The 16,907-nt window shown below is 35.7% G+C and overlaps 1 protein-coding gene across 1 annotated transcript in view; it reads right to left on the bottom strand.

Annotated features, from left to right (window-relative positions):
- The window catches only part of LOC127866550 (uncharacterized), a 65,269-nt gene that overhangs the window by 16,580 nt on the left and 31,782 nt on the right, over window positions 1-16,907 (bottom strand). Inside the window, exons 15-28 of the mRNA XM_052407164.1 lie at window positions 14,098-14,206; window positions 13,627-13,832; window positions 10,800-10,898; window positions 10,150-10,293; window positions 9,505-9,610; window positions 8,994-9,157; window positions 8,179-8,361; window positions 7,288-7,455; window positions 5,357-5,515; window positions 5,041-5,205; window positions 2,334-2,492; window positions 1,998-2,165; window positions 692-853; window positions 374-541 (exon numbers count right to left, since the gene is read on the bottom strand). Coding sequence (XP_052263124.1) covers window positions 374-541; window positions 692-853; window positions 1,998-2,165; window positions 2,334-2,492; window positions 5,041-5,205; window positions 5,357-5,515; window positions 7,288-7,455; window positions 8,179-8,361; window positions 8,994-9,157; window positions 9,505-9,610; window positions 10,150-10,293; window positions 10,800-10,898; window positions 13,627-13,832; window positions 14,098-14,206 — 2,160 coding nt within the window. The remainder of the gene's footprint in view (window positions 1-373; window positions 542-691; window positions 854-1,997; window positions 2,166-2,333; window positions 2,493-5,040; window positions 5,206-5,356; window positions 5,516-7,287; window positions 7,456-8,178; window positions 8,362-8,993; window positions 9,158-9,504; window positions 9,611-10,149; window positions 10,294-10,799; window positions 10,899-13,626; window positions 13,833-14,097; window positions 14,207-16,907) is intronic.

The following is a 16,907-nucleotide window of genomic DNA, read 5'->3' as shown; positions in this document are numbered from 1 at the left end:
AGTCTACAGTATGATCGACGTTATCCACCTAGGCAAATGTCGGATTCACAACACCCAAATAACCTACAGTCTACGCCCTCATAGCATACAATCTAATACACATCACTCACCTTGCCTACATTCTGTTTCATCAATATCTGTATTTAAATAAACATCTCCAACCTAGCCTACTGTCTAATTCCCATCATCCGCCAAGCCTTCATTCTTATTCACATCAGCCACCTAGCCTACTGTCAGATTCACATCACCCACAAAGCTTACATTATGATTTTCATCATCCACATTACCTATAGTCTATTTTACATCATCCATATAACTCTGAATACTGATTTACATCACCAACGTAGAATACAGTCAGATTAACATCACCCACCTAGCCTACAGTCTGATTCCTCATCCTTTCCTGTTCCCATGGTGTGCTTTGGTTGGACACAGTCGATACATTTGACTTGGTTCTCCTTGTCATTGTATGTGTCTTCAGGACAAGGGAGGCAAGTCTGGCTAGCCACATTGATGAAGTTGCCTTTACCACAGGCAGCAGCTGGACAGTTATGGTAAGACAGATAAATAATGCCACAACATTTAATGACAGAAAAACGTTGACATGTTTTTACGTTGTTCTTTTTTGTAAAAAAAGAAACAATTTACAATGCCACACGTAGGAGCAAAAATAACACTTTTTATACAATACCTTGACATGCTGCTGCAGATGTAGCAGTGTCTGTGTACGTAGTCTGACCATTTGGACACTGGATGCATTTCATGTCATTGTTAGTTCTGTAGAAGCCAATACCGCATGGTACACATTTGTCGATGAGATCATCAACATACAGGTATCCAGGGTTACACCAATCTATTTGAAAGAAAATCATGTTTAAGTTTGATACTGTATGTTTAAAACAGAGCACAAAGTTTAGAATGGCAGATGAAGATTATAATCAAATTTCATAAATGCATCAGGCGAGGCTTGTTGCTTATTCACAACACTGATTTTGCTTTTTATATAAAATAAATAATGAAAATAGTTCACATTAACGACCTTACCTTAGGTCTTATTATTATCATCCACTTAATTTACAGTTTGATTAACATCATGCATCTTGCAAACCAAACAGTCATATTACCATCATGTCTCAAACACCGAGTCTCATGTCTTATCCATATCATACAGCATACCTAAAGTCTGATTTAAATCAACCACAAAGTCTACCGTCTGATTTACATCACCCAGCCTTAAATCTGATTCGCATCACCCACCTGGCCTACTGTCTGATTCGCATCACCCACTTAGCCTACTGTCTGTTTCTTATCACAGACCTGGCCTTCTTCTGATTCGCATCAACCACTTAGCCTATTATCTTATTCACATCGCCTACCTAAATTATGATCCTATAGTCTGATTCACATCACCCACATAATGTACAGTCTGATTCACATACCGGAACTCACCTAGTGTACTGTCTGATTATCATCACCCACCTGGCATAATCACATAATCAACAAAGTCAACTGTCTGATTAACATCACCCACCTTGCCTAATGACTGATTTACATAACCCATATAGCCTAAAGTCTAAGTAACATCACCCACATTGCCTACAGTTTGCTTGACCTGATCTTGTCTAGTCTACAGTATGATCGACGTTATCCACCTAGGCAAATGTCGGATTCACAACACCCAAATAACCTACAGTCAACGCCCTCATAGCATACAATCTAATACACATCACTCACCTTGCCTACATTCTGTTTCATCAATATCTGTATTTAAATAAACATCTCCAACCTAGCCTACTGCCTAATTCCCATCATCCGCCTAGCCTTCATTCTTATTCACATCAGCCACCTAGCCTACTGTCAGATTCACATCACCCACAAAGCTTACATTATGATTTTCATCATCCACATTACCTATAGTCTATTTTACATCATCCATATAACTCTGAATACTGATTTACATCACCAACGTAGAACACAGTCAGATTAACATCACCCACCTAGCCTACAGTCTGATTCCTCATCCTTTCCTGTTCCCATGGTGTGCTTTGGTTGGACACAGTCGATACATTTGACTTGGTTCTCCTTGTCATTGTATGTGTCTTCAGGACAAGGGAGGCAAGTCTGACTAGCCACATTGATGAAGTTGCCTTTACCACAGCCAGCAGCTGGAAAGTTATGGTAAGACAGATACATATTACCACAATATTCACTTTAGATGACATTCTAAAAATCAAAGTCTGAGGGCTAACATTTACACATTTTTCTCTTTGTTTTTGTTACAAAAAACAATTTTCCATGTTCACACGTAGGAGAAAAAAGTCTTTATTCAATACCTTGACATGCTGCTCCAGATGTAGAAGTGTCTGTGAACGTAGTCTGACCATTGGGGCAGTTGATGCATTTTATGTCATTGTTAGTTTTGTAGAAGCCAATACCGCATGGTACACATTTGTTTGTGGGATCATCATATTGGTAGCCAGGGCCACACCAATCTATTTGAAAAACAACATTTTTAAGTTTGTTACTAAAACCTTTTTGCAAAGATCTACACTTTTTATTGTATTTAAAAAATAGCACAAAGTTTAGTATTGTGAATGAAGATTATATTCCAATTTGATAAATGCATCAGGCGAGGCTAGTTGAACATTCACAACACTGATTTTATATTTATAATAAATAATAAGATTATGATTTAATTCATTATTCACACATAGTCTTAAGTTTATGATCTCATGTTTAATATCCGACTGGTCTTAATCAAGCAATGACAAAAAAAACGAATGTGAAGAATATCAGCCACCTAGTTTACAATCTTATTCATTTTTATTTTATTTAGTCAATACATTTCCACCACCAATATCAGTATCATCACTCTTCTTCACAATCTTGACAGTTGCATGTCTATCAAATACCATGTCCACAGTATAATACATCACATACAAACGTATGTACACAAGGTATTACTCTAAAAGTGGTGAACAGTTTTCTACAATTTACATATTATTTGCTACAGAATTACATAGCCTTTGATACAGCGTTATTCATAATGTCTACAGTCTTATGTGCATCAATCTTTTCGTTTAAATGTTATACACATCATACAATTACAACATCCACTTAGTATTCTAGTTCACAACCCCTAACATACATACTGCGAGTTTAATGCACATCAGCCATCACAACTTCTAGTTGGGATAGCTGACTTGGCCTTCTATTTTATATCACTCACCGTTGGATTGACATTACTCACACAGAATGCAGTCCAAATGACATTACACTCTATATCTTCTTGCTAATATTACACACCTAGTCTTACATAAAATTATTGTTAAATACTCTTAGACTTCCAGTTCAAATTAAGTAAATAACCTCATGCTTTTTCAAATCAGCTATCTTGACTTCATTCTGATTTACAGCATCCATCAAACCAAATGTCTTTCACAAGAACTTCTAGTTTATGTCAACCGCTCAATTCTATTTATTATCACCTATGTAGATTTCATTTTGAATCACATCGTAAAATACGTTCACATCATCTACTTAACCTATAGTCTGCTTCACATCACCCACCTGGCCTACTGTCCGATTCACATCACCAACCTGGCGCACTGTCTGATTTACATCACCCACCTTGCATATTGTCTGATTAATACCAACAAACAAGCCTACTTTCTGATGTATATTGCTTCTAGCCTACTGATTTACATTTACCACCAGGCCAACTGTCAGATTTACATCAATCGCACTGCCAATTGTCGGATTCACATCACCCACCAAGCCAACTGTTATTTTCATATCACCCACCTAGCCTACTATTTTTTTCACATCACCCACCTAGCCTACTGTCTGCTTTGCATAACTCACACAGCCTACAGTCAGATTCACATCATCCACATGATCTAATGTCGTATAAGCATCACCCATCCAGCCTTTTGTCTGATTCACATCATCCACCTAGCCTACATTCTGATTCACATCATCCACCTAGTCTACATTCTGATTCACATCATCCACCTAGTGTACAGTCTGATTCACATCATCCACCTAGTCTACATTCTGATTCTCATCATCCACCTAGTCTACATTCTGATTCACATCATCCACCTAGTGTACAGTCTGATTCACATCATCCACCTAGTCTACATTCTGATTCACATCATCCACCTAGCCTACATTCTGATTCACATCATCCACCTAGTGTACAGTCTGATTCACATCATCCACCTAGTCTACATTCTGATGCACATCATCCACCTAGCCTACATTCTAATTCACATCATCCACCTAGCCTACATTCATTCTGATTCACATCATCCACCTAGCCTACATTCTGATTCACATCATCCACATAGCCTACATTCTGATTCACATCATCCACCTAGCCTACATTCTGATTTACATCATCCATCTAGCCTACATTCTGATTCACATCATCCACCTAGTGTACAGTCTGATTTACATACAGGTAACTCACATGACCCATATAGCCTAAAGTCTGAGTAACCCTCCTTGCATACAGTTTGATTGACATCGTCTTGTCTAGTCTACAGTATGATCAACATAATCCACCTAGCCAAATGTCAGACTCACAACACTTTCATAACATACAGTCTTAGTTATATCACCCTCCTAGCATACAATCGGATACACATCGATCACCTTGCCTACAGTCTGTTTCATCAATATCTGTATTTTAATAAACATCCCAAGCTCAGCCTACTGTCTAATTCACATCACCCGCCTAATCTACATTCTTATTCACATCAGCCACCTAGCCTACTATCAGATTCACATCACCCACAAAGCTTACAATATGATTTTCATCATCCACATTACCTATAGTATATTTTACATCACCCATAAAGTCTGCATCCTGACTTACATCACCAACGTAGTATACAGTCAGATTAACATAACCCACCTATCCTACAGTCTAATTAACATCACCCACCAGCCAACTGTTGGATTCACATCACCCACATAGTCTGTTTTCTGATTAACATCACCCACTTAGCCTACAGTCAAATAAACATCACCCACCTAGCCTACAGTCTGATTCCTCATCCTTTCCTGTTCCCATGGTGTGCTTTGGTGGGACACAGTCGATACACTTGAGTTGGTTCTCCTTGTCATTGTATGTGTTTTCAGGACAAGGGAGGCAAGCCCCACTGGACACATCGATGTAGTTGCCTACACCACAGACCGCTGAAAAATTATGGTAAGACAGATAAATATTACCACAGCATTCACTTCAAATGACACTCTAAGAATCAAAGTCTGATGGCAAACATTAACACATATTTTTCCTTTTTTTTAATGTTAACACGTAGGAGAAAGAAAAGACTTTATTCAATACCTTGGCATGCTGCACCAGATGTAGCAGTGTTTGTATATGTAGTCTGACCATTGGGGCATCTAATGCAGTTCATGTCATTGTTGGTTTTGAAGAAGCCAATACCGCATGGTACACATTTGTCCGTGGGATCATCATATTGGTGGCCAGGGTCACACCAATCTATTTGAAAGAAATGCATATTTAAGTTTGATACTTTAAAGTTTTGGACCAAGATCTATACTATATTTTGTATGTTTAAAATAGAGCATAGTGTGAATAATGGTAGATGACGATTATAATCAAATTTGATAAATGCATCAGGCGAGGCTAGTTGCACATTCACAATACTGATTGACTGACTGTTTTTTTTATGTAAAATAAATAAGGAGAATAGTTCACTTCAACGACCTTACCTTTAGTCTTATTATTATTATCCACTTAATATACAGTTTGATTAACATCATGCATCTTGCAAACCAAACAGTCTGATTGCCATCATGCCTCAAACAATGAGCTTCATGTCTTATCCGTCTGATTTTCATTACTCACACAGCCTTAAGGCTGATTCACATCAACCACCTAGCCTACTGTATGATTTACATCATTCACCCAGCCTAAAGGCTGATTCACATCACCCACCTCATTTACAGTTTGATTCATTTCAAACACCAAGCCTAATATCTTATTCACATCATCAATCATTACTACGACTGATTCAACTAGCAAGTAGCAAGCGAGCTGATTCACATCAGCCTACTATATAAAACAACTATAATAAAAATACACAAACATTCTGATTAAATCATGTGTGCTCCTGGTAACAGCTAGGCTTTACTACATGGAAAGCATTAAATTGTAGACATATAAAAAGTACTCAAAGTACAATTAAGGTTGATATAGTGTTAAAAGATAACAACTAAAAGGTCGGTCTTTTAAATTAAAAAATACATTTTTTGTTAATTAGCGAACAAAATAAAATAATAAAAACAGAAAACAATTTAAATTGAATAATAATGATAAATACATCAGTGTCATTTTTCTTAAAAATCTTTTTAAAACATATCACACATGAAGACGTAGACAATTGTTGTGGCAAACAGAAGCTCAAATTATTATCCACACTTACTAGGACAAAACTTCATGGGGTTATTATTAATTTTAAGATGTTGTTCAACGTAAAAATCTTAACAATGTTTACAAGATTTAAATATTATAACAGCTGTTTTGCATAAAAAAGTACTTGTTAATTTTCTTGCTGTCAAAATATTAGCGTATAGAGCTTTTGATGTAGCAGTTATATCTCCAATTATGAAACCAACTATATTTATCTGATGCGTGATCACAGCGGGGTTTAAATGACAAAAAACAAATCAAAACGTTGTTATAACATCTATGTAAAGTACAGTTGCACCTAGCAAACAATTTTTTGTCCCTTGTCATTTTCCATCGACGACCACAGAGGATGATTATTATGAGGATGGACTCTTTTCAAATGTGTATGTTATGCAACAATGGACATGTGTGCAAATGCTCAAGGAATATGTAAATTGTCAATTATATACCTCAAACCCGCAATTTGGTCGTACATAAGGTTTACAGACAGGAATGAATTTATTTATTTGTTTACCATTACATTTGCAGGTGTGTGTATATCTTTTCCAGCTAAATTATATGTGCTCCGTCTAGTTAGAAAATTCATTTGGACTGTTTTGTGTATTTTGTGTACATTGCCAGACTGTGGATTTATTACTTGATGAGTTTGGGCCAAATTGAATAACATCAGTATTTAAGTGATATCAACTTAGTAATTGACTGTTTGTGGAATATTGTGTCATGATCCAAGTAACCCTACAGGAAGGACTACAATAACTGTTTGATAAAAATAGTGTGCGTTAATCAATAGTCTGTGGAAATAAACAAAGTTAGCTCTGGGATTACAATCTCCAGCCCACCTGGCCTGCAGTCAGTGAGCTCGTCACTGCCGGATGCCCTGGTTGTGGTTCCTATTGGGCAGGGCTTGCAAGTGAGCTGGTTGAACTGATCATTGTACGTGTTCACTGGGCACTCCATGCAGTTCCCTGATGCCTGGGAGTTGATGTAGTTCCCGCGACGGCACAGCCCTGCAAGCAACAACAGAATAGAGAATAAATGAGGTCACAAACATTTAATAGCACATCTGACATGATGCAAAAAAAGCAACTCTGCATTTCCTTTCCTCTAATTAGTCTTTCAAATTTACTTAAAGCCAAATCCTGTCTAATGCTTAATTGTTAACTTAGTGGCTTGTGTAACCATGACTTTCTTTTGAATGCAAATTAAAACATAAATGTATATTTTTCCGTAGATTGGCAAGATAACACTTCCCAATTATAATGTATTGTAATAAGCTCATCTTCAAATGAAATTCAGTTTACATAATATTTAAACAAGTATAAACGCAGATCAATTTGCCACAGTAAAATTAATAGAAGCAAACGTGTTAAATATTATGCTTCATATATTGTTATAAATCGATATAGTATACATGAGAAATTAATCACACAGTTCTTAGATTTGTATTAAAGTTAGTATGCACACAGTCTTGTAGTGAAATTGAGCAGGACTGGAGTTTAAACATCTGCATGCTGAGAAATTTGTGGTCTGCTAAATGTCTCGGCTGAATGTCTAAAATTAGCATTTTCTTCTATTTTTTTTCAAAGAATACTATCAGAATAGCAAACAGTTTGGATCCTGATGAGACGCCACGTTCTGTGGCATCTCATTTGGATCCAAAATGTTTGCAAAGGCCTTCAAAATTCGGTTCCAGCGCTGAAAAAGTTAAACATCAGCAGAAGCTTCCTCACCTGTACACAGACTCCTCTGTATAACAAGACTGTATGGAAGCATGTCAAACATGTTTGTCTGGAAGCTCTGTTTTGTATTGGATGCTAGTTCATCTATTCCGTTGGGTGTAGGCTTCCGTGAATCAACAACTGCCACAATCATTCCAGCGTTCTTGGCAGTGTCCGTCCAGGTTTTCATAGAATCTACAGACATACTATTCAGTATAATATATAGATACAGCAATTCAGTATACAAAACAAAGCAACCAGAGTGTGTACTATTGCATGATTTATTTTCGTAATGTGACCTCCTTTCTAAGGATTAAACACATTTTTCAATCATTTGCATGTTTTAATTGGAAATCAAGAAAAAAAGTGGTTCATAGATTGCCATTCCAAAAAGAGAAATATCAAACTATTGAATGCATTGAATGCATTTCAAATCAATGTACTGTATAAGAATAGTAGCCATTAGTTATTAATTCAAAACAGTGTTTTTAATGATTATTAACTCAACGTAAAACATATCCCAAAATTTCACACACTTGTCTGCTGAAATTCGAATCGAGGCATACAGCTTTATTTTTCTTGGTAATCTGCTTTTTTGTCATAACTGTTAAGGACTATTTTTTATAGCGTAACCATGAGAGATCACATTTTTTATATTACTACCCAAGGTTGGGTTTAGTTAATTTAATATGTTTTGACCATTGCTAATATTTGGATTGTCTTAAGAAATATCTCAAGTTAATAAATAACACACAGAATCAGTTCTTGAAATTACATTGACAACATTACAATACATATTATCATTTGGAGCCCATAGAGATATCCACCTTTGACAGTACTGGTCAGGTCTTTGTCTGTGATGATCAGAATGGCCTGTGTCACTGCAGCTGATGGGGGTCGAGCAGCCAGTGTCTCATACGCCTCCTTAATAGCCAGTCCAACATGTTGCACATGATGTACAAATACGTTGCTAAGCACTGATCCACTAAAGCTAGTGAGAGTACAACACATGGTTATGAACATGATAAATCGAAATCAAACGATACATTATTTAGTTTGTTGTTTTTATTGTTGTCTGATATATAATAAAACAAATGCTCTGGTCAAGTTTAATGATAATTGGGCATATAATTTGTCTTTACGAGTGATCACACATTTTTTTATACAGCATTATACAAAAATTGTCCCACCCTCCGGCAATCATGTATTTTTATTAAAAAACTGTGACTTTTTTCTAACATGGCAGCTGTGCTTAAGTGAACCACAAAGGTCATTGGCACAGTTTATATATACATATGTACAGACAAGTGTAAATCGTCCAATATATTTGACTTGTACCTTTTGCCAAGGTTCTCAATGAATTTCTGGGCACGTTTGATTGTTTCAAAGTCTTGTGTATCCCACAGGGCAATCACGTCCATAGTCAGAGAGCATTTAAAATTGACTGGAACAAACAAACAGCACTGTTTATGTAGTTAAACCTGCTATGAACAAAGTTACCTTATATATTTAATGAAATGTCTAAGATGTTTTGAAACTATAAACTTATTCAAATACATCGTTAACAGACTGAACTCAATTGTCAAAGCTTATAATTATCATTCCAGAGTCTTCCAGCTATCACATACAGAAACAATATAAGCTGCCATCTGGGACAACTGGGCTTAATGCATGTGAAGAAAGTGCCCTTCTAAAATGGCATGTGCTGTCCCAATGGGTTAAGAAGGGATGATGCTGTCCGCTTTAATGGCATTTTTCAAACCAAAACAACGGATTAAGCGGAAAGTGCCATCCCTAATAAGTCTGTTAAAACTCCACAGGCTAATATGGGACAATGCAGCATTCATATTAAAAAGTAATTAAGACCTTATATACTTAATGATATCAATATTTTGTGTTTTATTTATGTTTTTTTAAACTTCTTTTGGACACTATTCTTGAAAAGTTGTAAACAGTTTTTATACTGGATTGTGTATGTCATACATGCACATGAGAGATCTAGAAGTTCCTTCACTGTGAGGTCGGCAAAGTTGTTGATAATCTTCACCGAGTTTGCATCTGTGGCCATCACATAGAGCTCTTCAGTGAACAAACTGTTGCCATAACCAATGGTCACAACATGGATACCTGTAGTTACAAAAGCATTTTGTGCTGTGGTTAAAGATTGGCAAAACAAAATAAGTTTTCAAAGATGTATGTTTTCATATAAGCCTTAAAATGTAATAATTGCAGCTCAGTTAATACTCAGCACAGTTAAATGATTAAGAGGAGTGTTAGACAAGGGTAGGACTGTTTTATTAAAAAAAAATATGGATTCACTGGGAGCACCAAACATGAGCATTCTTACATAATGTCTCATAATTATATTAGCCATAGTTTTACAAACCAATGTGGAAGTTTTTCTCTATGTCATTAATACAAGCAAACTCTTCTTGTTTTTATCAAATATATTTTTTTTACAGGGTTTGTGTTAAAAGGCCTAATAAAGCACAAAGATATCTGTATGTTTATATAGATAATATAGAAGCCACTAAACACTTATAATGAATCTTTCGACAACAGATACCAATGGATGTCATTAAATGAACAGAGTCAACACATACAATTAGTAACAAATTGTGTATCCTTCTTACCCAAATCCTTGGCTGCATTTGCCTGATTGGCAGTTTCAACAGCGTTGTCTGACCTCCCATCTGTCATCACTATGGCCACATAGGGAGAGTTCTGTCGGCCTGAAGAACATTGAACAGTTTGATTGGAGTTTCAACAAATTATTATATTGTGAATGTTGTTTGAAAAATGATTATCTTGAATAACAATGATGTTGGTCTTGGTTTGAAAAAGAATTAATATAGAATTATGTGTTCAAATCCTTAAATATGATGATGTGTTTCTATTTTTCTATAGGATAAGCAGAACTGAAAAGAAGTGCTTATTATCAGGGCACTTTAATTTTTTTATCAAGACAATTATAACAAAAGCAAAATTGTCACAAAGGAAAATAGGTTAAGATTGGAAAAATATCAATTGATGGCTCTTATTTTACCGTTGACCTTAAATTGCAGCCTTGGCCTTTGTCTTAAGGACTTGGTTATAGCATTCCCCAATCATTATGCTTGTGACTACTGCAAGGCTATTTAAAAAAACTTAATTTATTCAAGACTATGTTCTGACCTTTGATATGTTATTTGATTTGAGTCCTAGTGACCTTCATTTTGCATGTGACTCAATGTCATATCAGTCTCGTCACTTTCCCCCCAAGTTATTTGAAAATGTGGCCGCAAAAAAAAAGAATATCAGTGAAACTGATGGATGCTCCGAGATGATGCGGATTGTCAATCTATGTGTTAATAACCGCCTAAAAAATGTATTATTAGCCTCGGTGACCTTGACCTTGACCCTAGTGACCTCAAACTTTATAAAAAGGTAGAGGTCCATGCAAGGTACCTTCATGCCAAATATGTAAGAGATATGTAAAATATTGAAGGCGCTATGAGAAACTGTAACAAAGTTGTGACAGAAAAATATATTTTAGCCTTGGTGACCGTGACCTTGACCCAAGTGACCTCAAACCTCATCAAAAGGTAGAGGTTCAAGGTACCTACATGCCAAATATGTAAGAGAACAGTAAAATATTGAAGGCGCTATGAGAAACTGTAACAAAATTGTGACAGAAAAATCTATTATAAGCCTCGGTGACCTTGACCTTGACCCCAGTGACCTCAAACCTCATGAAAAGGTAGAAGTCTATGAAAGGTTTCTAAATGCCAAATATGTAAGAGATAGGAATAATAGTGAAGGTGCTATGAGAAATTGCAACAAAATTGTGATGGAAAAATCTATTATAAGCCTCAGTGACCTTGGCCTTGACCCCAGTGACCACAAACCTCATCAAAAGGTAGAGGTCCATGGTACCTACATGCCAAATATGTAAGACATCGGTAAAATATTGAAGGCGCTGTGAGAAACTGTAACAAAAGTGTGATGGAAGGAAGTAAGGAAGCAAGGAAGTAAGTTCTCAAACTTGACAATGACCTTGGACCTAGGAGCCTTATTTTTGTTTGCAACACAATGAACCATCATACAGATCACTTTTTCATGTAAATAAGTAAATAAATAAATATACTTTAATTGGAACTTAGACCTTTAATTTTGAACTTGACCTTGGACAAAGGGAACATGTTCTTGGGTGTGACAATGTGTCTCATTGTGCTGATCACTGCTGCCAACTTTATTGAAAATCCATCAATGTTGAACCAAAAACTGCTTAGCATTATCATAAACAAGGGACAAAATTGTCACAAAACCAGGTTTTCAATGTGAAAAAAGTCAGATAAAGGGAAACAACTAAAACTGAACTGATTAAATCAGTTCAGTTTTGAACTGATTTAATCAGTTCAGTTTTAGTTGTCTCCCTTTATCTGATAATTGTTTATAATTAACCCCATTTGTATCAAAACAAAAAATATTTTTTTAGTCGTGGTGACCTTGACTTTGAAATCATTGACGGTATTCTTTCGTGCCACACACTGTCCCATGATGGTGAAGGAATGTGCCAAATGATTTTAAAATCTCACAATGAATGACATAGATATGGCCCAAACAAGCTCATTTATGGCCACTTTTGACCTTTGAACTCAAATTGTGACCTTGACCTTGGAGATATCGACATAATTCTTTCGCGCGACACACCGTCTAATGATGGTGAACAAATGTGTCAAATGATTTTAAAATCTCACAATGAACGACAAAGTTATGGCCAGGACAAGCTTGTTCCGCCCGCCGACATTCGCCAATCTAATAACCAGTTTTTTCCTTCGGAAAACCTGGTTAAAAAATGCATTGACGCGCTGATTAAAATACCAAGTTTTACCATTAACCTTGGATTTTTAAAATTGACCTTGGACCTTGGGACCTGGTTTTTATGCATGACATTCTGTCTCATTATGCTTCTCACATATCTAGAAAAATGCAAGACAAAGTGCTCCTCTGGAAAAAAATCAAGTCAACAATTCCTAAATTTGACCTTTGACCTCGAGTTGGGACCCAATTTTGCGTGCTACGCTCCATCTCATGATCATTTGGGCATGTTTCAACAGGATTAATCCATGCTAGACAATTTTAGTAATACCTCTGACAAAGTGTAAAGCAAAAATGTCCAAGATTTGACCGTTGACTTTCAATTATGACCTTTGCCGTTGACCTTGAGACCTGGCTATTGCACAAGACTATCCCTCTTATAATCTTTATCAAGTAAGATTGAAAATCCATCCATGCTGGACAAATATATGCTGTGGGAAAATATTTAGTGCAGAACGCCAGTTGCCTGCCTACCCGCCCACCAGCCACACGGCCTTTTGCTTCTCTGTTCTAATAATAACACCAATTTCTTTAGTAAACGGACATATTAGAAATGAAAAGCACTTTTTATTATGGCCAAGCTGAAGGCACAATACTGACCTTGAGTCTTGAACATCTCAATCGTGGTTCTGAGAGCGTCTGCTGTGTTGGTACCCGGGTTGCTTTTTTGTATCTGATTAAATATTCCAAGGGACAAGAGATCGAACATCGACACGCAGTCTTTGAGATTGAACACATTACTGGTGTGTACCACATCGGAGAAAGCCACAACTCCTATACGAATCTTGTCTGGACCAACATCCAATCTTCAAACAGTATTTAAAACTGTGATGTTATTTTAATTGTGCTTCCTCATTAGAAGCATTTAATTACTTTACGTGATTTTATTTTAATAGAAACATCAGATTAAAGACAATCAGATTGGCTCAGCAACTATTACAAGTCTACGTTTATCAATCTTAGCCTCAAATACAAACACATATGCACAAATGAGAATTTCTATTAAATTTGAGTAATACTCATTTACATGACAGTGAACAACATTTCATTCCCAGATAAGACATTAATTACCTGGACACAAAGTCATTTAGGAAAATTTTCAAAGCCATGAAGGTGTCTGACTGGATACTGATGGATGCGTCGAGGACGATGACCATGTCCATGTTAGCCTGGCACTCACCTGAAATGGGATAAGCTCGTGTACGTGGCTGCATAATGGAGACCATGAAATAAACTGACGGCTCAACCCTTACATTATGCCTATTTTATAACTTGTATTGTGATAAGTAATGGGGAAAAAGAGATTTTAAGAAAAGGTCAGTGAAGATTATTTGAGTGGGCAGCTTTGAAAGCGAACAATATTTTAAAACAGGTATATAGAATTTAAAATGCCTCCCTACTATGACAGAGGCTGTTCAATTTCTTAAACAACAATTATATTCTGTATACTGGGTAAATAAAACAACTTTTTTATTTCTACATATTTCTTGCTTACATAAGCAACTGCAAAGTCAATAATTCGCTTTTTGCTTTGGTTGATTTTCTTACAGTTTATTTAAACTTTAACACCTAGGAGAAATATAGTCAAGTTTTAAAATCAATTAACAATATATTCACTATATGTACAAGTGATGCGTAATTCAGTGCAGTAAAGACACACACAAATCAAAGAACAGTTCGTCAAAATTGATTTTGGTAATTGATACAATGTTTTCAAGTCCATAAGATATTATAATTACGATATACATGTATTTTAGTCCGACAATAATGCATTCAAACAAGACTCCACCCCCATATGTGGTCCTGTAGCTCTGCAAAAATACCTTTACTATTCTCTCCTGTGCACATGTAAACGCTTGTCAACGTTAAATGAGAAGAACCTATTAATACATTTTATTACACAGGCGTTTATGAGTATCTGGTAATTGCAATCTGTCATTAAATATTTAACAAACTCAATTTATCAGGGCTAGTCACGTACTGTTATCATAAAAACATAAGCGATATGTAAAGGAATAGCATCTCTAGGTAGGATCACAGGTTGGATTAGCGTTGACATATCATGCCCATTATTGCATATATGGACAGGGCTTATAAGACACATGCAATCTAATAATTACTGCCAGTCGTTAATGCCAAACACCTTGAAATGAAGTACATGTTAATCAATACATATAGATGCAATTTGATTGTGTGCAAAATTGCCATTAAATCTAAAGCCCTGTTAGCAAGTAATTTTTTATTTTTTTTAATTTTAAAACCGAAAGTAGGATTTCTAAACTTATACGACCATTTTGACAAATGCGATTATTTTTAAGTTTTAAAGAGCAAAAAGACGGATTTCTACCTTGTAACCACCAGATATATTTTTCAAACGGTACCGCTTTTAAAATCGAAAGTAGTATTTCTAGACGTATACGTCCATTTCGACAAATGCGATTATTTTAAACTTTTAAAGCGCAAAAGAGACGGATTTCTACCTTGTAACCACCAGATATATTCTAATTGGCATAGATAAAATATGTTTCTTATTTATACCTAACTTTACTATTTCAAGTATTTCATTTCAAGGTGTGTGGTTTTAACAGCACAGTGAAAATGTCCAACAATAAATAAGTCTATTCATTACCCAGTGTCTGAAAAATTTCTTATTTTTCAGGTAGCCCACTGGCCATACCATTCATAACCTATAGGCGTTATTGTTTCATTACTTGACTAACCTTATATCCTTCAAATAATATTTAAAGATATAGACATTGAACTGTATCAAAATAAATACTCCAAAGTATATGAAAATATCTTTTGTACAAATTTGTGTCATGCTATAATATATGCCAATAATTTGTTAAATGAGATTTTCACGAATGTCTCTGGTACAATAAACATGTTTGGTATTTTCAGATAATATGAATGACAATTAAAATGAACTGGAACGCTATCTAGTCTTGGCACATCCAAGGTGTTGTTCAGTTGCATCTATTGTTATTTGCTGTAAAGTAGATGGCTCGGCTTGTTGCTTTCGTCCAGGTTGATTCTCACGTGGTCCATGTCTCTGATCCTCGAACTGAGGCTCATTCTGCGTTGCTGATCCATCAATGTTTCCGTAAAAAAAGTAGTTTTTGTCCTTCCTGTAGTTCTTTCCATCGTTGTTATTGAATACATGGCCATTATTTCTCTAAGGACATGAATATCAGCAGGTGGCCATAATGATTACAACTCTGACAGCTTCCCCTGATGGCTTAGGTGCCGGAGATATATATTATTGACCTCCAGACACATTATTTAGGCACATCAAACAGTTTAACCACTGCATCATTTTATAGTGCTAAACAAAAAATGTATTCTGTCCAGTGTTTTGTCACATTATGTCCTTCAGTTAATTTTTTTCCAGCTATAAGGAAGATGAACAATACAGTGATTTCCATATGTTTTTAAGTTCACAAAGAACCGTCTTGAATTTGATACGGAAATCATTGTGTTGAATGTCAAAGCTTTGATTATTAATATGAATTGTGAAGAAGCGTTGCATATAAGAGTTTTGTTAAAGTATCCATTATTTATAATGACGTCATAAATCCGTTATTATCCTCGGTATTGATTTGAATATATAGTCATGACAACTTACAAGCAGGTATTAGTTGATGAGTTGAAATTATATCTCACTCTTCCCTTATAACAAAAACATGACAGGTTTACATCATGACATTCACGTGTATGCATCTGTGTTTTCATAAACATAAGCGATATGTAAAGGAATTGCGTTGACAAATGTTGGTTTAACGTTGGCATTGGATGTTGATTATTGCAAATACAAACACGGCTTATACCTCACAAGCAAGACAGAAATTGCTGTCAGTCATTTAGAGCAATTGGTCAAGGTT

This window comes from Dreissena polymorpha, chromosome 2 (assembly GCF_020536995.1).
Source record: "Dreissena polymorpha isolate Duluth1 chromosome 2, UMN_Dpol_1.0, whole genome shotgun sequence".
NCBI lineage: Eukaryota > Metazoa > Mollusca > Bivalvia > Myida > Dreissenidae > Dreissena > Dreissena polymorpha.
This window is presented reverse-complemented; position numbering and strand designations above follow the sequence as displayed.